The sequence below is a fragment of the Gavialis gangeticus genome, unplaced genomic scaffold (assembly GCF_001723915.1).
Source record: "Gavialis gangeticus isolate Ggan-Ray unplaced genomic scaffold, GavGan_comp1, whole genome shotgun sequence".
Taxonomy (NCBI): Eukaryota; Metazoa; Chordata; order Crocodylia; family Gavialidae; genus Gavialis; species Gavialis gangeticus.
The window spans coordinates 50,176-73,785 of record NW_017728971.1 but is presented as its reverse complement, the minus strand read 5'-3'; the positions used below and the strand labels follow the sequence as shown (position 1 = coordinate 73,785).

At 47.7% G+C, this 23,610-nt stretch overlaps 1 protein-coding gene across 2 annotated transcripts in view; it reads left to right on the top strand.

Moving 5' to 3' along the window:
• Positions 1 to 1,649: 1,649 nt before the first annotated feature.
• Positions 1,650 to 23,610, top strand: part of SPG7 (SPG7, paraplegin matrix AAA peptidase subunit) — a 33,946-nt gene continuing 11,985 nt past the window's right edge. Inside the window, exons 1-12 of one of the 2 annotated variants that reach the window (XM_019504768.1) lie at positions 1,650 to 1,769; positions 1,952 to 2,054; positions 3,487 to 3,576; positions 8,313 to 8,557; positions 9,901 to 10,040; positions 12,379 to 12,481; positions 14,040 to 14,165; positions 14,755 to 14,917; positions 15,913 to 16,083; positions 18,566 to 18,690; positions 20,129 to 20,231; positions 21,305 to 21,415. In XM_019504768.1, coding sequence (XP_019360313.1) covers positions 1,665 to 1,769; positions 1,952 to 2,054; positions 3,487 to 3,576; positions 8,313 to 8,557; positions 9,901 to 10,040; positions 12,379 to 12,481; positions 14,040 to 14,165; positions 14,755 to 14,917; positions 15,913 to 16,083; positions 18,566 to 18,690; positions 20,129 to 20,231; positions 21,305 to 21,415 — 1,585 coding nt within the window. In that variant the 5' untranslated portion in view covers positions 1,650 to 1,664. Of the gene's footprint in view, positions 1,770 to 1,951; positions 2,055 to 3,486; positions 3,577 to 8,272; positions 8,558 to 9,900; positions 10,041 to 12,378; positions 12,482 to 14,039; positions 14,166 to 14,754; positions 14,918 to 15,912; positions 16,084 to 18,565; positions 18,691 to 20,128; positions 20,232 to 21,304; positions 21,416 to 23,610 lie in introns of those variants that run through there. The other variant, XM_019504778.1, reaches the window with a different exon arrangement.

Here is a 23,610-nt window from a genome sequence, read left to right as displayed (position 1 = left end):
AACAGCAAACTTGCACTTTCTGCCAGAGCTGTGTGGGCAAATCTCCCTCCTGGATACATAAGAATATATAAGAATATAGGTTGATGCCACTTAAATCGGTTCCCTGGAGTAACACGTGGAAGGGCTCTTTTGCCAATGTGACTCACACTGGGGCCTGTATCAGCAGAGCAGAATCCTTTTGGGGAGTGATTTCTCTTTCACACCGGTATGGTTGCATGAACAAGATTGTAACTGTAGACCAGGGAGGGGAATGGGCAAAGGGAAGAGAGAGAATAGTTCAGAAGCCCCTTCCAGGTCTATGATTAAAAGCTTGCAAGGGAAAAATATTACATATGCTTTTGGCTCAGGAACTGGATAAAGCATGGCTTGATACATCAGTGTCCATGTGACTACTTCCTCCTATTGATCTCCAGCCTTCTGGTTGGCACTGGGGGTCTTGCGCCCATGAAAGCACGCTTGTTCACCAGCAGAACAAGCCCTGAGCATAGGATCCATCAGAAGCCCTGTGCTGTCACTCCCTGTCAATGAGAGTAGAATTTCACCGGAAAACACTTGAATTTGGTACAGGTGACCCAGCTCCTAAAGCACAGAGAGATCCTGTTCCTAGGGTCGCTCCTTAGTTCACCACTCCCAGGCAACACAGGCTGTCTTCCTGCGGTGTTTATCCCCAGGCAACCCCAAAAAGAAGTGCAAGTGGTAGGTGGAATAAATGGCTCCAGAGTGGGGAGCTTTCGGCTTTCACCTCCAAGAGAGGAGGCGGCGAGGGGGGCAAGTGCTCTATCCTCCCTTCCTCCTGAGTGCTTTACTAAGGGCTTAAGAAATGAAATATGAATTTTCATGTCTACCTAGGAGAACTGTTACAATCTTTGCAATCTCGTACACCTGATGAAGGGTGCCTGAGCCTGAAAGCTTGCAAACAAAGACTAGCAGACTCCCTATGCCTGGCAAAGGGTAACTTCACCCAAAAGCTTGCTAAGAACTTTTTTCCAGCTACTCAGTTGGTTCAATACAAGACATCACATCTGTTCAAAAGAAACTTGCCTATGTCCTTAGACCAACACGGCTACAACCAAAAACCCTGCAAACAAATTCATGTTTTTTTGCAACTATTTAGTTGGTCTAATTGAAGATATCACCTCTGCCACGAGCTTGGATTCCTCGTACCTAGAACTTGTGCAGTCTTTGCAATCTCCTGTGCCTGGTGAAGGGTGCCTGTGCCTGAAAGCTTGTCAATAAAGACATTTACTTATTTACGTATGTATTTTGAGACTATGTAGTTGGTCTGAGAAAAGATATCACCTCTGCCACGAGCTTGAATTCCTTTTGTACCTAGACCTCGTGCGGTCTTTGCAATCTCCTGTGCCTGGGGAAGGGCGCCTGTACCTGAAAGCTGGCCAAATCCTCCTAGGCACCAGCGGAACCAGGACTCGCGGCAGACGTGATATCTTTAATTACACCCACTCGGTGTTAGCTCACACCGCTCCTTTCCCAGCGCAGAGAGCCCCTAGGCTGCATCAATTGGGCGGGGCTGGGAGGGGAGGGAGCGGAGCTCGGCCGGCCGGCTCCGCGAGACGTCGGCCATCTTGAAAGCGGGCAGCGGTTCCAAGATGGCCGCCGCGACTTCAGGCGGCTCTTCCGGTCCCGCTGGCAGGCCGCGGCGCGTTATGGCGCTGCTATTGCTGCTGCGGGGACCTCGCTGGCGGCGCCTGGCTCCGAGCCGCTGCCCTCGGGGCTGGGCCCGGGCCCTGCAAGGCGGCGGCGTGCTTCAGGTAGGCGGAGCGCCCGCGTGTGTGCGAGAGGTCTGGGGGAGGGGAGCCCGGCGGGTGCTCTCGCCCTCCCCTTCCTCAGCCCAGCCAAGAGCAGCACCAGGCCCTGCGACAGAGCCGATCTCCCCTCCTTCCCCGCGTCCTGACATGGCCCTGGTTGATTTCCCGTCTTTCCGTCTCCGCAGAGCCTCCTGTCGCGACCGCTCACCCCCACGTTTCAAGGGCTCGGCGCCTCGCTGGCAAAGCGGCATCTGCTGCAGCACCCCGTTGGGCTCTGGAAACTCTTGGGTGAGCTGCGCATCCCGGGGGCGAGACTGCTGTCGGGTCCATCCCCGGGGGCAGGTCGTCCACTGGTCTCCCTAAAGGGCCCTTTGCATCTTTCTGAAGCGGAAGTAATCCCAGCCGTTGGTCAGCTTCCTGGCCTCGGTAACACACCACAGACAGCCCCTGCGACAGCTCGTTCGAGTGTTTCGGTGTTTAGAGTGGAGGAATCTTGGGCTTTTCAGTGAGGGACTGGTGACGAGGAAATCTTTACCACAGCGGTGCTCTGTTGGGAGTTCAAACCGTGTCCCCGGTTCACAAGTGTATGGGAGCTGAGCGAACCACGGAAGTGCTAGAAGCCTAAAACCGGACTCTGGTTGCTGTCCCGTGGGTAGTTTCCCTGCGCCAAGATAAATGTTTGGATGCTGATCTTGCTGGGATCCTGTGACCCCAGCTGACTTCCTGCCCCTGGGGCAGGCAGGAGGCTGGACCCGATGATCTTAGAGGTCCTCCCAGCCCTAACGTCTGTGAAGTCGTGATGATCTCAGGGTCCGACCAGCAGCTCGTTGATGAGCAGTCGCTCCAGGCACGTGCATGCTGTGTTTAAAAAAACTCCCCTCCTTGCACAATGTGGGGGGGAGTCCATATATTCCTCGCCAACTTTGGTGGACCCTCCAATATGGGAGTACTATAACTTCCTCCATCCAGTTCCCTGCTTTCTAGGCTTGCCCACCTTTCTGAGCCCTAGAAGGAATGGGTAATGATGAAAGCAACAGCATCCAGTTATTTTATGTCATGCCTGAACATCATAGAGTCATAGATGTTAGGGACTGGAAGGACCTTGCAAATCGTTGGGTCGAGCCTCCCTGCTCTAGACAGGAAGACGACTGCTAACACCCCCCCCACACACACATACTTCCTTTCATATGCTCCCCTGGCAAAGGCAGCCCTCCTTAGCACACAGCAGCCACCCGCTCAGTAGGCTTTCTGTATAGGTGTTGAAATGATGCTAGCTGCCAAGCTGTGTTCATTGGCAGCACATGCCATGTTTCCCATAGTGCACCTTTACCATTGCTTGTGTAAGGTACTGATATTAGTGCACTGGCAAGCTCCAAGCTGACACTTTACTGGCAAATGTGCATGCTCAGGAACTGTTGAAGAGTTCTTTCCAGGGGACTCACCTGCTATTTTCAAACTATTTCTAAATGGAGCTGTAGTTTGAATGGATTACTGGGGGGGAAAAAAAACATTGATTAGAAATGCTATGCCAAATTGCCCCTCTCTTGCTCACATCTGTTCCAGTTTTCTGTTGGCATTGATGGGAATCGTGCACGTGAGAGAACAGAACTCTTTCCTTGGTGCATTTGAGGCTTATCTGCCTCCCTTCCCTTTCTGGGCCTCTTCCCCAGAACTGAGTCGTCCCATCTGTTATTAAACTCCTAACTATATTTGTTCATAGGTGGCACGTGCTATTTTACTACCTCGGGCTCTCAGTGGAATAATGATAAAAATGAAAGACCTAAAAAGAAATCTTCGGGGGATGATAAGGGTACGTATGAAGTTTTCCAAATCAGAGTGACATCCATGTGTTTGTGGGGTGGGAATAGGCAATATCCACAGGATGCCACCTAAATTCATAGTAGTAGTTATTGCTTCAAATATTGGAGAGTGTCAGTGTCAAATGTTCACAAATATCACCTTTAAAGCTGCCAAATTTGAGACACTGTGTCCTAGTGGACAGAGCCCTGAGAGTCAGCATATTTTTTTTCTGGCTCTATGCCTGTTCGGCTAGGTGACCTTGAGCAAGTTGTTTTGTTGCCTTTTTCTGTTTCCCCATCTGTAGAATGGAGGTAATGGTACATAACACTTTTGTAGCATGCTCTGAGGCTTACTAATGGCATAGAAAGTATGGCGTTGCATTTGTCCAGTGCCAAACAGAACAGTGCCCCTGTGGCGTCCACCTAGCCAGGGAAGTGCCAGGGTCTGGATGCTTTAATCCAATTCAAGGTCCTCATTCTTGCCTCCTTTATGCAAGGAATGCTCCTCCTGTCTGCCTAACCTTTTCCTGCACTAGCAAACTGAGAGAAACACGTGCTGGGAACTGATATAGAATTTATCATGAGACACTGTGCCACACAGGACCTGCATTGAGTATTTTTTTTCTGAGAGTTTGGGTTTTGTGGTGCCAGGCAGACCACACAAGAATGCCTGGCCCAGAGATCCTTTAAGAAATACCGTGGCTGTTACACATTTGTAAACAGTAACCTGCTGAGTTCTGCGGCCTTTCTTCCCCTGTGATGAATGAATAATTTGACTTTGGGAAGTGGAGTCCTCCTCCATGTCTCCAGGGGAAAGATGGTCTCTGCAGTAATTATTAAAAAGAACTCCTCGGACTGTCACTGCAACCCTGCAAGCTTTTAATCATAGAGTTCAGGTTTGGGGTTAATGGCAAATCATTTCTTCATGAAGGCTTTTTTGAAGGTAAAGAGCTGGAAATGTTCCCACAGCTGTTGCCTGCAAGTGTTGTCTCCAGTCACTGTTATTTATTGCAAGCAGCTAATGCTGTAACATGGATGCTGCTCTGTAAGGGTGGCTGCATTTTCTGACAAACTGCAGTAGCAAGATAACCGAGGTATGGTAACCAGGAGGTTTAAAGTGCACAGTCAGCTGTACCATCCTGAATATGGAGTAAAGGATCACCTCTGGCAGCAGAAAGTGCCTTTCCTCTAGCTTCCTAAGGCATTGTCTTCTGAATGTCCTCAGCTGTAGCATTGAAGGCATGGTCATTTCTGGGTCTTAAATCAAAAAGTGCATTGTTGTAAGATACACTGTTCCAGCTATGATTTCACTGTGACCTGTTTTGCAGTGGTCTCGTCAAAGTCATGGTTGCCTCTCATGAGAAAAACCTAGAAAGATGGGAGAAGCCCCATACTCTGAAGGGACGTACTGTATCCATCAGTCTTGCTTTCATCTGATACTTAGGAGGGAGAAGGGCTTTAATAGTATTTTTCTGTAGAGGTCTGGAAGTGCTTTACCACCTGAGATCTCTCTGAAAATCCTAGCAACGCTTAAGCCTTTTGTGTTTGGACTCACCTCTTTCAGAGTCACCTCACTTTCTTTGGCAAAAGCAAAGTCTGCCTGTTTTAGTCCTAATTTAACATTGCAAGATATCACCTGGTTTTAAGGGATCCTTGCTTCATTCTTTTTTTTTTTTTTTACAAGACTTTGTTGGCTATTAGACCATAGCTTTGTGATTAGTTTACTCATTCTTGTGTAGCTGGATCTAGCTGATAATGCAGCAGTTAGGAAATGGCATGAAAAAACAAAGGGGATGGGTGAACATAGAACCTGAGCTGTCACTATGTTCTGAAGCTATGACTTTATCTGAAAAGCTGCATTGTTTCTGTTTAGAGCCAAACCTTTCCTGTTAAACAGTGAATAGAGCTCGGAAACACTTGAAAAATGATGCCGCATATCTGAAGGACAGAGGACTTTTTTAGTGTCTGATTGGTCGTATTTTTGTTCCCTGGTTTTGTTGTGCTGTGTGTAGGATCTAATTGGTGGCTAGTGATAAATTCCAGTGTCAGAGCATTTGTTATGAATTTGCAAATAAATCTAATCTGGGCTGCAGCAGGCAGATGCACTTAACAGTCCAGTGGTGCAGGCGTAATTTATGTTGGTGTGTAGAATGGTATTTACGTACAGTGTTGTGGGTAGTAAATTCTGTATCAAGAACATCCAGGTCCAAATGCAGAGGGGATGATGTTTGTGTTTTTTATCAAGTTGTAGTCAGCACTTGAAACAGAGTCCTCTGCCAACACTGCCCTTTCCAGGCTCTAGACTTTCTGCAGCCTGGAAAAGGCCAGAGTTTTAAGAACATGGATTAGATGCAGACAGGGATACATGTCAGCCATACTTCCAGTGGGGTTTTAAAGTTAAATTACTTGACTAGATGCTTTTTGCATATTAAGACAAAAGGCAAGTATGTTCAGCGCATAAACTGTTGAATTAAATCCATCTATGGAATAGGCCTTCTAGTAGCTTATTAGTCCTTTTTTTATACACCATGCATAAGGATTTGCTTAGCTTAACTAGCACAGAATGTATTGAGATTTTCTCTCAGCACCATGAAGTTTAGATTAAATGTCGACATAAAGTTTATTTTATAATACTAATAGCTGCTTTGGCTTAGAGCAGTAATTCTTCACCAGGGTGCTGTGAGAGGTTTTTTTAAGCGTGCCAGGGTTTGTTAGGTGAGCAAACAACTATGTGTGATTCAGAAGATAAACCCAGAGATTTAAAATAGGAATCCAGAGTGTCAAAAACCTGCCCTGGTGTGGTCTTTCTGAGTTTTTTGCAACAGAAGAATTCCTCTTATTTTTCTGCACTCAAAAATGAGCGAAAACTAAGAGCTGGCATTTTATAAAGAGTAGCTTGAGTTGAAAAAGAGAGAACAGACAACTAAAAGTATCTTGGTTTGCAGTTGGTGTCTTAGCTAATGTAAATGTTGTTGGCCTTTTGAGGTTTTTAGGAGCTAAGACCTAATCGAGAAGTGTTTTGCCCTCCTAAGTAGTATTGCACAAGTGGTTAAGGGTGTTATTTAATTTTATTATTATTTATTATTAAAGTTTTATTATATTTTACTCCTCCCATAAGTCTTTTACCATAGGATTAAGTGAACATCTGTCAAACTCATGGACTATGCAGGCAAGGCATGCCCAACCAGGGGGATGGGATGGGGCCTCAGGCAGGCAGGGAACAGCGTCTGGGATGGGTGAACAGGGCCAGGGCCTGGATCGTGGGGTGGCGACAGTGCAGGGCTGCAGTCCGCAGAACCAGTGCCCGTTGCAGGGATGTGCAGGCAGTGCATCGCGGCTCTGCCCTGGGCCTTGGCCACACGCTGTCCCAACATGTGATCCCGCCCCAGCCCTGCTGGTCTGTCCTCCTCCCCATCCACCCAGCTGAGCGCACCCTGCCTGTGTGGGTCCTAGGGTGATCTCCATGGAGACCTTGCCTGTACCTTGTAGTGACCCTGGCAGTGGATGTGGGGCAGACGGGCTGGGTTGGCCAGGTAGCAGTGCCAGGTTGTGATGGTAGCAGGGGTCCAGTACTGGCAGTGGCAGCCAGAAGGAGGTCCTGCTGCTGGGGCTGCCAGGAAGCAGTCTGGCTGCCATGCCACATGAGCCCTGCTGCATACCTGGGGGCATCAGGACCAGCTGCATGCACCATGGCCTGGGCTGCCCACCACATTTGGGCTGAGTGAAGCCAAAGGACCTGCCACGGGCCAGATAAAATCCCCTGATGGACCGGTTCTGGCCCATGGGCTGTATTTTACCCACTCCGGGTTACAGTATTACTCAAAGGCTTTGGTTTGGTTTCAGCAGCAAGGCTCCAATGGTTTTGTTTGATCTTTTGTATGTATTGGGCCAGACAGTTGAAATAAACGGTTTCTCAGTTCGGAGTAGGGAGGGGACATTTGGTGGATTGGCTAACCATTTAATGGATTTTTGACCTTCTGGACCAAGATTAGACTCTTTTAAGTGAAAACAGAAACAACCGATCAAAGCTTTTTAAAATGTGCTAAAGATTATTCCGTGCAAAGCAAGAGAGTAGATACCTTCCAAAAACAAGATTTGAACTCTTCTTGCTGTTTCATTTCCTCCTTTTACCAAACTGACAATTGAAATGAAAAATGTGACCCTTATTCGTATCTATTACATAGTCTGTGCACACAGTGTGTGTCTCTCTCTCTCTCTCACTCTCAGCTTTGGCTTTTGGGGCAGGGGGAGCAGCTGAATGTGGCAGCAGCTACAACAGATTCTAAGGGTAGAAAGCAGCAGCATGATACAAGCAAATATTGCCAGTTATTAAAAGGCAAACTTCCCTGCTTCCTAGCAACTGTTAATTTTGGATCTGGCTGCTTGCACTTTCATAAACAGGCTTTTGAACTAGTGCTATGTAATGAGGGCAGTTGAGGAGGCTTTGCGGTCTGACGAAGTCGGGGAGCCAGAACAGTCCAGGGCTGTAACATAATCTAAAACACTGATTCACTGTGTATGACCTTGGACTGGTCACACGATCTCTTTGGGCCTCCATCAGCCTTGCTGGAAAACTGGCTCTGCAGGAACTCAGCACAGACCAGATACTGCTTTTAAGCATAGGTTTCCAGGAAGAACTGCATGTAGGACAGCAGGCTGACAGTGCTGATGACCCAGTCTCTGGTGTGCTGTGTGTCCATTCTTCAGGTCTTTTCATTCTCTCATACCCCTCTCTCCTTTTCCGAAGGGGAGGAGAAGCAGCGCAAGGAGGAGAAACAAGTTGCTTTCCACACTCGATTGAACCAGTTACTTCTATTGTCTATCATCTGGATTCTGATACAATGCCAGAAAGAGAATGTGGGCATCGTTACCTGGAACGAGTTTGCGAATGAGATGCTAGCCAAGGGGGAGATCCAGAGGGTGCAGGTGAATCCAGAGACTGGCATAGTGGAGATCTTTCTGTATCCAGGAGCAATCATACATAAACAACGTGTGAGTGACTTTGTGCTGCTGAAATGAATAATCCCAGATCAAGTTGTTGGGAGAAATTTATCAGATATGTCTTCGTTAATGAAAGCCCCAGCTGCTGCTTTGTCACTTATGTGAAGTTCGGGGGATTTCTGCCATTTAAACCAATTTTTAATTATGGATTTTAATCTCTTCTCTGGTGATGGTTGCTTAAATATCACAAAAACCGTCACAGACCTCTAAAAATGTAAAGGGTTTTGATTTGTTTCTTTGTTTTGCCCCATTAAATACTTCCTTTTATAGACTCAATTAAGATGCCTCTGAGTACAAATTTTTGCTACTGGCTGATGGGCAGAGATGGTCACAGCCACCTATGTGGGATCTTGTTTCGGATCCTTGACAATCCCTAAATGCATAGACCCTTTTATTTCTTTTAATAAACAAAACCCTTGAGTGCGCATTAAGCATTGACCTGCTGGGCTTTTTTCAGGAGTCACTTCTGAGAAATACCAGAAATTGAGTAGACCTGTGATCCTCAACCAGGGTGCCGCAGCACCCTGGGGTGCCTTGAGATTCTTTCAGGGGTGCTGCACCATGCCATGCAATGTTAGGGTTTTTATATGTGCAAATATCATTCACAAGATAAGCCCAGAGATTTCAAATAGGAATTCATAGTATTAAGAAAGGCCCATGTGTTGTGGTCTTTCTGAGTTCTTTGCAACAGAAAAAAATGTTGTATTATTTTCCCAAAATCAAAAAAAACCTCCAAAGAATGAAAACCAAGAGCTGGCACTTGAGCCTAGCAAGGGGTGCCCTGAGCCTAAAAAGGTTGAGAAGCACTGAGTTAGACAGTAAATCATTTATTTGGTCATTGGTTCATTTTCTTCAGTGAGTTCACAAACCACTTCCTGGCATTCACTGTTGTGTGGGATGTACAAAAGTGCTTTAAAGGATCTCAACCACATGCAGGAAACTGGACTGGCATGGATGTCCTTTTTCTGAGCAGGTGCACAGGTGGATCCAGGCTACCAGTAAAAATGGCCTTTTTAAGGAATAACACCGTCCTCCAAGTTGCACACAGTCATTGCTGTTTCTGGAGACTAGTTCGTTAGCTGAGATTTTCCACACTTTGCCTCAAAATGTAACTGCATACATGCGTGCATGTCTTTGTGTGACTGAAAGGCGAGAGTTATTTTTTTTTCCTTTGGTCTAAGTTCTGTTCCGTTGCTACTTGCTCCTGTTTTGGTGCACTTGCTGGACAGACGGCGACCCTGAGTTAGAGGGGAGTTTACCCTAATCCCCCTATGCTAGTACTTGCTGCTGTAACTTTACACTATCACATGTCTGTCTCTGTCTTCTTTGTCCAGGCACGTGTAGAGGTTTTCAGAATGCCTGTGGTCAATATTGACAAGTTTGAAGAAAAGCTGAGCGCATTGGAGGACCAGCTGAACATTGATAGAAAGGACAGGATCCCAGTTTCCTACCAGCGCCATAGCCCCTTTGAAAAGTATGTTGTGTTAGTTGCTATTTCTTATACATGTTATGGCTGTAACCCTATGCACAGTACTGGACAAACTCCAGAACAGAGGCAGCCCCTGCCCTGAAGAGTGTACAAGTGTCTTACAACCATAGGCCCTGTTTTAGAAGGCAGCTAAACATCAGGGACTGAGCTCCTTCTGCAGGACTCAACTGAGACCAGCAAATGTTGGCAAAGGACAGGAATGTGCAAGAGGCTCAGAGTCCCTAGAGTGAGGATCTGCAAGCCTGAGAAAGCTGGCATGAGTTGCTATGGATTTTTGTAAAAGTAATTTCCTAATGGAGCACTTCTGTCCTTTTAATCGATTCTCATAGCGCAAACCACAATAAACCTCGTAACACAGTGGGCTCAGCAAATGTGACATTATCCACCAGCGCAAAGAGAAGTGGGAATCCTAGTCAGCCTTTCCCTACTTTAAACATGAAGCTGGCTTATGGTGGGTTGAGCCAGTTTATAAAAATAAACCCCCTTAGCTTTGGCCCATGAAAACAATAGCTGCAGGTCAGACAGATAGCAGGATCTGGCACTCGCTCAGACTTGGAGCCGTGTGCTGAGACGAACGGCTTTAATGATAAGACTTGGTGTCAGCGAGAAGCAAGGGCTCCTATTAAATTTATAGACTTTTTTTTTTTTCCCAGTCCAAATCCCAGGTGTCATTGTCAAAACAATTCAACACTGGCTAAAGCTTTTAATTCTAATATCAGCCTGCAAGAGAGGAGTGAAAAGAGGAGGCGGGGGGGAGAGAAATCTCCCTGAAAGGATTTAAGAGTGCTGACTGGAATGTAGGTTTTTTTTGTTTCTAAACACCAGTACCAGTATCTTGCAGTCTGTTTGCTGCTGCTGTGGTTTATTTGTCCTTCTGTTAAAGCTGGCAGCATGTTCTTGCAAAACAAGATTTATGGAATCCACAGTACAAACAGACTTATAAAGCCCCCTTGCTAAGGACTTGGACGTGTCCAGAAGCGCCTCCTTCCTGGAGGGCAAACAGACCATGGTAGAGGGAAGTTCTCTCTAAGCATGTGCATGACTCGAGTGTAGGAAGTGCTTTTAATCAACTTACTCTCTAAACCACTAGCAAAGCTGCAGAAATCCGGCATCTTCTAGCCCAAGAAATTCCTTTACCATAAAAATGGAAGGGAAAGGGTGCTGTGATGTTTCAAATTACCCTGCTGGTTCAGGGGAGCCATAGCCGTCTTCCAGCATTACTTAGCTGCATTCTTGTAATGTAGCAGATGGTAACAGCATCAACTGGGTGTGCGTGGGCTTTCCTTCAGGGGCTCCTGAAGAGCAATAGACATGGCAATTTTTCATCCCTGACTGTGAAGGCAACTGGTTTAGAATGAGATGCAGCATTTATTGCTTCTGATCATGTGACTGAAACTTGTAGATTTATAATTTTTTTTTTTTTGGATAAGCAGCAAGCTTGTGTTCCTGGCTGCATATCCATTACCTAACAACACTGTTCTCCTGTGAAAAGAGGAACCCTAAAAGATGTAGGGTTGTACATTATTTGTGGTGACTTCAGAATTCAGGGCCTGATCCTGTGAGGTATACAGTACTTGCAGCTCTGGGTCTGTTCAGATGCTAGGCACTGTGCAGAACCAAGCCCTTGTTTGCACTGTTGGCAAAATAAAGGTGACTATTTTTTCTAACTCCCTGTGCTGTAGACAAAGCTTTAGGGTCTGGGGACTCAGCAGTGTTGTATGCATAGAGAGCGTAAGAACCATGCCCATGATCCAAGGACCATGACTGGACTTTGCAGTCTAGTGATCCCTGGCTGAGTAACTGGCCCTGAGGGCCCATTACTAGCCCATGTAGACCTGAGAAGCCTTGTGGTGGCTCTGATCTAAGGAGCCAAACCTTTAGCTGCCCAAAGGATTTAAGGTGCTAGGTCCAGTCCATGCAAAGAAGCCATTAGGCTCCTCTGTCTAGCTCTCCTCACTTGGAGAAGTATGCTGCCTTACCCCCACCAGATCCTAAATCAGCTGCACAAGATCTAGCCCATTTTTATCACAAGCAGATATGCCTCTGAAAGAGGTGATAAGGCAGTGTCACTTTGGCAGATATCATCTGTATCTGCCTGGCCTCTGTTGACCCCTTTCAGTTATGTAACTTGTGGTTTTTGTTGTATGAAAAATATTCCTGATGCCATTTTTCTTTTGTTTCTTTTTCCCCTCTGTTGTTGCACTTCTAGACGAACTGCTAGGACCTTTGTAATGTCCCAAGAATAGATCAGTTGAATAACTGTCTTATGGCCATCTGCTGAAATCTGTACCTGGCTTGCTACTGTGTTGTGTTTGTTTTTCAGGGCCCTCCATTCCCTGGGATCACTCGTAATAGGAATAGCCATGTTTTGGTACTTCGGCCGTCTGGCTTTGAGAGCAGAATGGGAAGGAGGATTCAGTGCCTTTGTAAGTACACCAAGCCCAGCTGCGTTTAGTTGTCTTGAAGCTTTTGGTGTGTCTCATCTTGTATTGGCCTGATCTCCTCCTCCTCCTTCCCCCCTCCCCCCCATAAAGTCAACAGAAGATGAGAATTAACTGATGCCAGAAACTGTGCGGTCTTGACATATCTTGCATCTTTTCCTATCCTGATCAGCTGACTAGATTATACAGTAACTGGCTTCAGCTGAGGCCCTTTCTTTCCCTGACAGCAAGAAGGGCTGAGCTCAGTGAATTTGCAATGCAGTTTGCTATGCTATTTTCAAAGCTCACTAATGAGTTGCAGCTGCAAATGGTGTTTTTCGTTCTGGCTTGCCAACATGCTTCCCATACAGTTGTGAGTAGGAATCTCTAGTTTTTGCAAAATGACTTCTCAATGTATAAAATATGTTCAAATTCTGGATTTCATTAGGGGCTGGCCTCTTCCCCTCATGCCACAGGCCCTGTGTGTAACATCAGTCAAATCCCCTTTCCCCTCCATCAGCAGACAGGACTGTGTAAATCTGACCTGGGTGTGGTTGCATTAATCCTAGGGACTCTTGAATGAAGAGAGCACTGAATCCAAATCCCCGTTAAGATGTTTCCCAGTATATCTCTGCCTGGGCATTTCTTTGCTGGCTCTGCATTCATTTTGTAGAATGAAATGCAACTGCTTGGAAGAGCAGAGGAGCTTTAAAACTTGGAGTGCAGGGGGCTTTCTGGGCTAGTTTCTGCTCTGGCATGTGTGGTTATAGTTGGGCCCTCCCTGTCTGACTCTCTGCAGTTGGACCTGTGTTTCGAGGGTCTGAACTGCCATAAACTCCCCACACACCTTAAAAAAAAAAAAATCTTAGTAGCTGTTTTCAGCAAAGCATAATGAGCAGTTACAGGGAGGGTGTTTAACTAAATTGTTGTTTTGACTGTCACTGTGGCTTAACGCACACCAGGAGGCTCAAATGTGGTGCCTGTTACATTTGAGAGCCTGTAGTTCCATTTGTTGAACTGCCTTGGAACAGAAACTGTGGCAGCAGTGCCAGATGATAGTGCAGAGTGGTGTATTGATGGTAAAGAACCATTCACTTATGTTTCTCCACATTCATTTATATCCAGCCCAAATATACCTAAGGTCTGAGGCTTAGAAATCAGAATGAGGATATTGCCCTGCAGATCTGGGCCCTCTGCTCAGATTTTGAACTTGATTGCTTGGTTGGGAGGTGGAGCTGCTGCAGGTTTCCTCTGTGTCTATTACTGGAAAAGATATCGGTTAGGAAAGTTACTGAATTGCCAGTCCCAGCCCCTGTTACCGGAATGGCACTACTGTCTTCACAAAAGTGAAACACTGGTGGCACTGAGTCACTCTGCTCAGTTACAACAGAGACATATGCTGGGCTTTGTGATGCATCTTGTTAGAGGAGGTCATGCATTATGCTTCCTATAGCTCAAGGAAGTAGGTGAATTCCATTATCTGATCTCACCCAGCATTGCTAGTCTGCCCCTCCTTCCATGCCAAGACTCTGCCCTTAGATTTCACATGCTGTCTCCTTTACAGAACCAGCTGAAAATGGCTCGCTTCACCATTGTAGACGGGAAGTCTGGGAAAGGGATCAGCTTCAAGGATGTGGCAGGAATGCATGAAGCCAAAATGGAGGTCAAGGAATTTGTGGATTACTTGAAGGTAAGAGCTACAAATGCTTTTGCTGTGAACAGAGGCGGAGAGGGCAGATCTGCTGGACAGCCCATATGAGTGCAGCCTGATTCCCAGGGTCAGAGTGATTCTGACCTAGACGGCAAAAGACAGAGGTCCTCCCTGCAGGGAGGGAATGTTGAAGTTGGGTAGAATTCCTCAGGCTCACCTTTCCTTAGCTGTGCATCTTGTTCACAGTACTTCTAATGTTTTATAATCCTTTCTTCTGGGGGAGGGGGTGAGGTGAGGGCGAATGAGCTCCAGTGTCTTTGCTGCCTGTGTTCCTGAATGGTCTAAGCAGGATGCACTCTCTCTTTGTCTTGTGCTGAGCCTGTTTAAACAAGCTGCCAGTGACAGCAAAAGCCAGTCTCTGTAATGGCGAGTACTGAGCAGGAGAGCACAGGCTGCTGCTCACATGAACTCAGAGCCCCTGATGCTTTTCTTGCCTATTTTGGATAAATTAATCACAAATTAAACTCTGAATGTTGCCCCTCTAAAAATGCACACCGTGGCCAGCCCCCCATCCTCGTTTCCCTCCACCTACCCTCCAGCACCTGACAGAACTGTGTTGTGCTTGCAGAACCCAGACCGTTACCTCCAACTTGGGGCCAAGGTGCCCAAAGGCGTCCTGTTGCTTGGCCCTCCCGGCTGTGGAAAGACCTTGTTGGCAAAGGCTGTGGCTACCGAGGCAAAAGTGCCGTTTCTGGCAATGGCTGGCTCTGAGTTCATAGAGGTGATAGGAGGTAAGTCTGTTGACCTTGGACAGGAAAGAATGCAGGTGGAGGGGTAGTTCAATCTGCTGGAGCATGCAAAACTGCTGCCTGTGCCTGGGACAAGGAGCCAAACCCAGGCAAGGTTGGCCTGAGCATATGTGTAGATGATGCAACATGTGTTGTCGCTGATAGTCAGTGCCATTGGCACAACTGCCAGCATGAGCTCCCTGCCTGACTATTATAATGTGGCCTCCTTCCATCCCTTTCTGCTGTTCAAGGGAGAGCTCTTTGTCCTGCTGCCTGTAGCAAACCTGATGTCCTCAGCCCCTGTTGCAGCTCTCCTTGCTGTCTAGGATGTGGCATTCACACTGCTGTGCCCCTCTTTTTTCCTGCCAGCAGCCAGGCCTGTCCCCTAACCAGCAGAGCAGTTGCCCAGGACCCCTGCTCACTGACTGCCCAGTCTGCACGTGCACTATTGCCTCATGTTTCTGGAACTGAAGCTCTCCCCTCCAGGCTGCTTTCCCTGTGTAAGGGTAAGGGTGTCTGCCCTCCCTAGGAATCTGGCTTCTTACATAGAGCACAGCACAGGGGCTGGGTGGGTGAATCTCTAACCCACAGCAGGGACAAGTGTGCCTAGAGTGAAAGGCCTTTTTTTTTTTCTACTTTCCTAGAGCAGCTTTTGAGGATGCCTGGAGTACTGTGAGCCCAGTGAAGAGGCAGTGTGCTCTAGTACTGGTCGGGATTTAGGATGCTGCATATTTGTGTCCTGATTTGCTATATGATCTTGGTCTTTCATTTTACTTTTTCATGTCTTGCTTCTGGTCTGTCTGTCCGTCCTTTTGCTTGATTGTAATCTCTTGACAGCAAGGGCTATTACCTGCCAAGGATTTGACCAGGGCCAGGCTTCTGTCTTGGTTGTGGCCTATCGGTGCTATTGTACCACAGATAATTAAAATATATATAGTGTATACAGCTTGACCTTTGTAATTCCCCTATTTCTCCCCTGATTCCTTGTCCTTCCCTAGGTCTTGGAGCGGCTCGTGTTCGTAGCCTCTTCAAAGAAGCCCGGGCTCGTGCCCCCTGCATTGTGTATATCGATGAGATAGATGCTGTGGGAAAGAAACGCTCAACCAGCATGTCATTCTTCAACGCTGAGGGGGAGCAGACCTTGAACCAGCTGCTGGTGGAGATGGATGGTGAGTGTTGCTCTCACCCAGCCTTGTGGAGGGCCTTTCTACCTCCACAAGGATTCCAGACTTAAACCTGCATTTTTGCCCCCCTTGCCAGTCGCATTTCTTTGTAGTCTCTCCCAAGTTTAAGGATTTTATCTGTCTTGAAATCCACGTCCCTCCTCCTCCTTTAACAGCTTTAAGTGGGTCCAGGAGCAGCGAAGCTGTGTTTGTCAAAGCCAGAAAAGGTGTCCACGGTGATCAAGGAAGATGGCAGGGAGGGGAATGTCAAGAGCTCTGTGGTGATCCTGAGCTGCATCTGATGGTTAGGTGTCTGTGAGGACACCTCAGGGAGACCCACTCAAGATTTGAGTGTGAACAGAAGGGAAGTCTGGACTTGGGTAGATGAGTGAAGCAGGCAGCATGGAGATGTTTGTTTGCAACCAGATTTCCCCAGAGAGGAGGCCCTGTGTTGGCTCTGAGGAACCCACAGAAGGTTAAGGAGGATCTTCTGATGGATGTGCTGGAGATGGAACTCAGCCTAGGTGAATGGGGTGAGCCCTGCAGGTTTGTGTCCCAGCTTGTACCAGGAGCCTCCTACTCACTGGAGTAAAAGGTGACAACTGTAACAACGTCCACACCTGTGTGTGACTTGAGCAGGGAATTCTGAGCACATAGTGAACAGGAGAAGGGGAAGCCTGATCACACCATTTCCTTGTAAATGACCTCAACCTGGTGAGATCCCAAAGCCTGGTCTACACCACAAACCCTGGGCATTAAGCAGCAACCGTTTGCTCATGGCCGTTGTCTACAATCCTTCTCTTCCCAGCTGATCCTGTTGCAAGCTAGTCACTGACCCGATAGTCTGCCCCCCTCCCCGAGGTGGCTGTGCTCCAGTGGCGCTTTGCAAGTGTAGTGGCTGGAGACACACACACTGCAATTGCTGAAACAAGAAGTCTCTTGGCCTGATGCTCTCCCCTTACTGCAGGGAAGAGACAGAGTGGTTAAATTAATCAAAGCCATTTAACCCTTTCTTTTTCCAAGCAGTTTGTCTCTAAGCCGTACAAATGCAAAGATGTTTTTTTTAAGGCTGGATTTCCAATACTAGTTTTATTCACCAATACAACTCGCAGGGGTTGCTTTTGTTGGCTGCTCCTCATGACTGATCCTGTGGCCACTGAAGCCAAAACCTTTTAATAGCCAGGTGACATCATGTTGGGAGGCTTAGTACAGATTCAGAGATGCTGACTTGGTTTTCTTGGAGTGGATGTTTCAGGCCTCTGGGACCCAGGCTAGGAGCACGAGGCTGATGCAAGAAGAATACAGTCAGTAGTTTTGCTTTTGTTATATACATCCTAATAGTCAGACCTATTTTAAGACTGAATCTGTCCAGCTGCAAAGCAGATAATGTACAGTACAGTCTAATCCTGCCGTGTGAATGAAGGCTGTTATCCCCCATGTGACTGCCAGTCTCTCTGCTTATTTATTACGCTCTGAAGTGCAATGTAATACATGACCAAAGAATGATGGTGCTTCATCCTCTTTGGGAGCTTATTCTGACAGTGTCCTGTGGGGAGGAAGAACTGAGGTGCATGGTGGAACAAGCTGCTTTTTCCTGTAGGGCCAGTCCTGTGATTTACCTGTAGCCTTAATCTCTCTGCTGAGCTAGTGTGTGTTGACACATTTGGCAGCTTTGCGGTGGGAGCTGGGGAGAGCTGAAACTCGACAGGCTTATGTTCAGGAGGCTGCTTTGCTGTAGCATCTGACTTGGCAGTCAAGGAAGAGAAAGGAACCAGCCCAGGCCTTCCCTGGAAGCTTGCTGTATGCCAGAGCTATTGACATCTGCTGCTTGGAAGAATATATTGAGTGACACATACCCAGAGGCCTCCAGGCACCTGATGGAACATAACAAATAAGCAGCATGGTTCAGTGACTCAACATGGTTCTTTTGCTCCCCGCTTGAGCTACACAAGCGACAGCCCCGTGGTGCCTTTCTCCTGCACTGGCCCCACACCCCCCCATGACTCCAGACCTCTAAACCCTTATGTTCCTTTTGTTCTTACAGTCTGGGAGGCAAGGGCCCTGCCTAAACCCTGGCGGTAACAGGCTGCATGTGTTGAACGTCATTGCCCAAATACATGGTAATTGCCATTGCTTGTATGATGTGAGTTTGGAAGGTGAGCTCTTCAGGCTGAGGCTTTCTTTTCACACTGGGCTACAACTGACAGAGTTCATGAAGTAAACACTGGGGTAGATGAGCTGTGCTAACTAAAGACTAGTGTTAGTACAAGAAAATAGGTATGGCCTGGCATGAATGGTGCAGGATTGCCTTCCAGGCCAGCATCCCGAAGTAACAGGAAGCAAAAGTCTGCAGCTTGTCTGCCTCATGTCCTGAAGTTTTCAGCTGTGGCTTCCTTCTCCCCACCCCAGCTATACCCTTGCACAGCAGAATGGGAGCCCTGCAATAGCAAATCCCATCACACTTATTTTTGCTCTTGTTTCCCCACAGGCATGGGGACCAGGGATCATGTAATAGTGCTGGCTTCTACCAACCGCGCTGATGTCTTGGATGATGCTCTCATAAGACCAGGGAGGCTCGACCGACACATTTTTATTGATCTTCCAACACTCCAGGTATATACCACCTCCCTCCTTTCACCCTCCCAATATAGCTGTGAAACTGCTGTCCCACTACATCACCATTTCATGAATACCTGTGTAGGTGATGCCCAAATCTTTGGTGGGAGTGGCAAACCTATTTCAATGGTCATGGCTTGCTGTCAGTCTGCCTTGCAGGGCTGTCGGGCCTTGTTCACAGCTACAGGAAATTAATTAATGAAAACTCAGGCTGCCAGGGAGAGTGAAGTCTAATGTGGTACTTGCTCCGTCTTGTTGGCCATGGGCCAATAGAGATTGGGAACCATGTTTCTGTTGCTTATGTCTGTGCCTCAAAGCAAAGACTCACTGTGGTAATGCAGAGTCTTCTGCACCGACAGGATGACTCACAGTTTCAGGTGTCTCCCTCTGCTTCTGTCTAGCTGTGGTTGAGAGCTTTACTGCAAGGTGGCTGTTGTGTACTGGAGGCAAGAGTTTTATGATGCATCTGTGTGCTCTTGCTCTTCCATCTGAAGCTAAGGGCTACCTAATGTGGTGCTGTAGCTAGTGCAGCCTGTGTGGAGAGAGCTGAGGGCAGGAATACACCTTCAATGCCCCCAGCGCTCTGTCCCCCACTTGCCCTGTTGCTTCTGGATACATGCGACTCTCCCTCTGAACCCCGAGCATGCTCAGATCTGTTTAGCAGCAGGAGTCCCATGCCTTTGGCATCGCAACAGAGGCTTGGAAAGCAGCAGTGAGGACACGCTCTCATGCAGAGCGTCTCCTCCTCCCATCTGCAGCTTTACCATCTTCCTCGGGGTTTCCATGCAAAATACCTTAAATGCCTGATACGGTTCATGGTTCCGGTGCCAGATCGTGTTGCTGCCCTGGAGGAGGAAAGTGGTGGTGGGTGGGGGGAAAAAAATCCCTGGCAATGGAGCCCATTGTTTTAATCAGGATCTTCTGCATGAGTCACTTGTTGGCCCCCTGCCAGCTGTCATTCAGCCCCCAACTTAATCTTGAGATTGTCACATGCTGCTCAGGGAGCAGAAGGGTTCCTGTGACAGCACAGGAGGGCACAGACACACCAGCCAAGCTCCTGGTTCCTCACCCGTAAGTCCTATGATGGCAGAAGCAATGTTAAGCCATAAACCAAAGCCAAAGCTGGGAGGGGACAGAGTGACTCTGGGAGGACTTACTGGAAGCCTTCATGCATCTGTCCTGAATTTGAGAGCTGTGGATGCATCCAGGCCCCCCGGGGTGATGGCAGTGAGGGCAGTGGAGTGGGGCAGCTTCGCCCTCTGGTGGCCTTGTCTTTTCCTCAGCACCAGGCACTTAGGTCCTGTACTTCCAGCTTCCCAGCAAAGTGCCTGGCTGTGTTGGGGTTCTACCGAAAGCCCCTGCCCGGTCTCCAGATCACTGGTGCTATCACTGAGCACTTGCCTCTCCCTATAAATGCTCTGTCTTTTCTTCACAGGACAGGAGAGAGATCTTCGAGCAGTACTTGAAGGGGCTGAAGCTCACCCAGACTGGCAGCTTCTACTCGCAGCACCTGGCTGAGCTCACCCCAGGATTCAGCGGTACAAGACGCTTGTTCCTTGCCAGGGCTCGATGCACTGTCAGGGTTTCCTTGCTTGTGAGCTCATGGCTCTTGTTTTTGTCAGCCCTCACGTATGATGTATTTTGTCTCTGTGATTTTTTTTCTTCATCTATTCCTGACGTGGCTAGAACCTGGGCAGTCCCTCCCATACCAACATGCCTGAAGAGGAATGCTCTTAACCTTTTCAGGCACCCAGCTGTCTGCTGCCTGGTGGAGGGGGAGGGAGGGGGAATGAGCCTCTACAATGCTTGTGACCCAGATTCCTATGAGAGAAGGCTACCACCACCAGGCTGCTATTGCAAATGAGCTGCACTTCACTACGCTGAGCCAGGAAGAGATTGCTAAATCAATAAAAGCTTTAACGGAAAAAAGGATTCCATCTCGGGTGGAAAGGAATAGAGGTTACTTTGTAGTACAGGGTAAAATCAAACCACTCTCCTGGTTCCCATACCCAGCCGCTGGTCAGAGTGGGCAGTTGGCAGCTTGAAACTGAGCTGCTGAGCACAGGGCCTCAATGTTTTTTTTTTTTTTTTCTCATGCAGTTCCTGGAAGATCTTTTTCTAGATTTTCCCCTCTAACAGGCCCCAGCATGCTGCCTCTTCGTGACTTCTTTCACCAGCCCCCCACCACCATCACCCACACACACACATACACAAACTCAGAACAGATGTTCTTTCTCTTCTGTGCAGAGGTTTGTGTGGCTGCTGCTTGAACAACGCCCTGGCCCATGCCAATCCCAGCCGGCCCACAACACTCCTCTTGTCAAAAGCCAGCCTGGGCTTTTTAGCCCTGTTAATTGATTGCTGAACTCTGTCCCCTGCATGGCAGCCTGGTGCTGATTGCCAAGGCAGTTGCATTGTTTAAATCCAACATAAACACCACGAATTAAGTTTGTTCTCTGTTTCTAAGTAACAAAGGGGGCTCATGAAGCAAGCGTGTTTTACTTCCCTGTATCCTCCTCCAGACTTGCCTTGCTGTTTCTGCTGCCCCCCTGCCTCTTCTTGCCCATCATAACAAATAAAATGTAACTTTTGTAACCTGCCTTATTCACAGGTGCTGACGTAGCAAACATCTGCAATGAGGCTGCTCTCCATGCTGCCAGAGAGGGCCATAAATCCATCCATACCTCCAGCTTTGAGTATGCTGTGGAGAAAGTCATTGCAGGTGAGCTGTCCTGACCCTTAGCCTCTTGGAGACATGCTAGGATAGTGCTGCCTCTGTAGTGCTTGCTGCTTCTTCTGCAATGTGGTTCTAATTACTGGGCAAAGTTCTAGGAAGATGGATGGGTTCTCACCATGCCTCCTCCTGGGTAGAGACAGGCTCTGTGATTTTTTGCTGCTGCAAAATTGTGCTTTTATGTTTTAAAACAAAGTTTTAGCCTTTATGAAGGCAAAGAAGTTTCCAAACCAGAGCCCAAACTGCTGGTGGTCTTCCTGAGTCTTCAGAAATCCTGGATCAGTGGCTCTGAGAGGTGCAAAGAGAATAATGAACCCAATGAGGGTGATCTGAAAAGCTGATTTGAATTCATAAGATTTTATTTTTAGAGAGTATCTTGGTGTATCTGATCATCGTTCAGCACTATTATAATTAAAAGGTGTGAGGCCTTTTTACCCCTTCTTCAGCAGCCAGGATAAGGAAAGAGCAGATGAGTGTTGAATGTGCATGGAATTTTTGACATGTTCAGGCTTTGGCTTAAGAGGAGAGAGACGTGCAAAACAGGAGCCTTCATAGAGAACATCCTGCCAGCTGCCTTCTTCTCTCGTGCACTTCAATGGAGCCCTCGGTCTGGCTTCTAGGGATAGCTAATTCCCACATAACCAGATCCCAAACCATTGAGGACTCTTGTTAAAACCAACCCGTTCACTTCCAGCAGAAGCTTACCAGAAGCCAGTGCAGCTCACAGAACATTAATTAGCCTGGTAACTCACTGTTGATGGCTCCGTAGCAGAAGTATGCCAACCATTTCCCTTGCCTCCCAGGTTGCCAAGATCCCAGTTGCCCCACTGTGCTAATGAAATGTCAAAGGCTTCTCCCCTCTTAAGTCTTTCAGTCCAGATTGTGCACTGCCACTACAGCACAGGAATCTACTTCCATGTTCTGAGCATGCTTCAGAGTGAGTCACCGACCTGATGGATGGTGCTTGCTGTTGCTTTCCTTCTGACTTAGTGAAAATCCTGCCTGAATTTACCTGAAACTGCTGCCCTTGAGCCCTGCTGCATTCTGGTCTGGTCTGCTGGAGAGCACTCCAGGCTCTGATTGCAAGAACACAAATGGGTACCTCCCTGCAGTGTGCAGTGCCACAGTAAACACTGTGATGCAGGGAAAACAGGCAGGTGCTATGGGCTAGTCTGTCCTCTGCCCAGCGACTCGGGCACTTGGGCTAGAATATGTTGGGTCGGCCACTTCCTCACTTCTGAGTTGAATGATTAACTATAGCTGCTTATAAGTGCTTGGATGAACAGGTGCTTCCTAATTTATCAGGGGAGGACAGCAGGGAATTGGGGATGTGCTGTTTATCAGAGCACCCAAGGGAGCAACTAGGAATAACGAGTGCAAACTAGTGCAGAGTAGATTTAGGTTATACATTAGGAAGAATTTTTTTACAAGAAGGGTGGCCAGAGTCTGGAATGGGCTTCCAAGAGAGGTGGTGCTGTCACCTAACTTGGAGGTCTTCAAGAGGAGGCTTGACAGTCACCTGGCTGGGGTCATATGACCTTGGTCCTCTTTCCTACCAGGGGTAGGGGGTTGGACATGCATTGGGTCCCTTCTGACTCTGTAATCTATGAATCTAAATGCTTTAAATAAGAAGTTACTGGCAGTTTCACCTGCTTTTTAGAAGCAGAAGACCTTGGTCATTCTGGCCACGTTTCCCCCAAGCCTGATTGCTTAGTAACCCCGAGAGTGGCCAGTGAAGGGCATCCAATATGCTCTGCATGAGCCCTAAGCTGCAGCCGCAGGCACTTGTTTCACTTTTTCTCACAGCAAAGCAGCGCTCTGAACTGGGGACAGCACTAGGCCCCTTGAGGGTGGGATTCCATTGGATTTGTCCCCCTCACCCTCCCTCCGCCGCCCGAAGACTGGCCCATTGCATTGTAATTATTTTGAGGCATTTGATTTTTAGCTAAGGCTTATGTTGCACCCATGGAGGCACAAGGCTTTTTGTATAACTTAAAAACTAATAAGCCATTGGGATTTGAATTCTCTGGGCTAGGAGAGCCCACAGAGCCTTCCACTCCTAGCAGGCATCCTCTGCCACTTTAAGCAGCCACGCGCAGCAGTATTGGTGCCAGATTTCTCAGTCCATTGAGCTTTTGTGAAACAAAGGAAACCTCACTTGTGATTTAAAAAAAAAAAAAAAA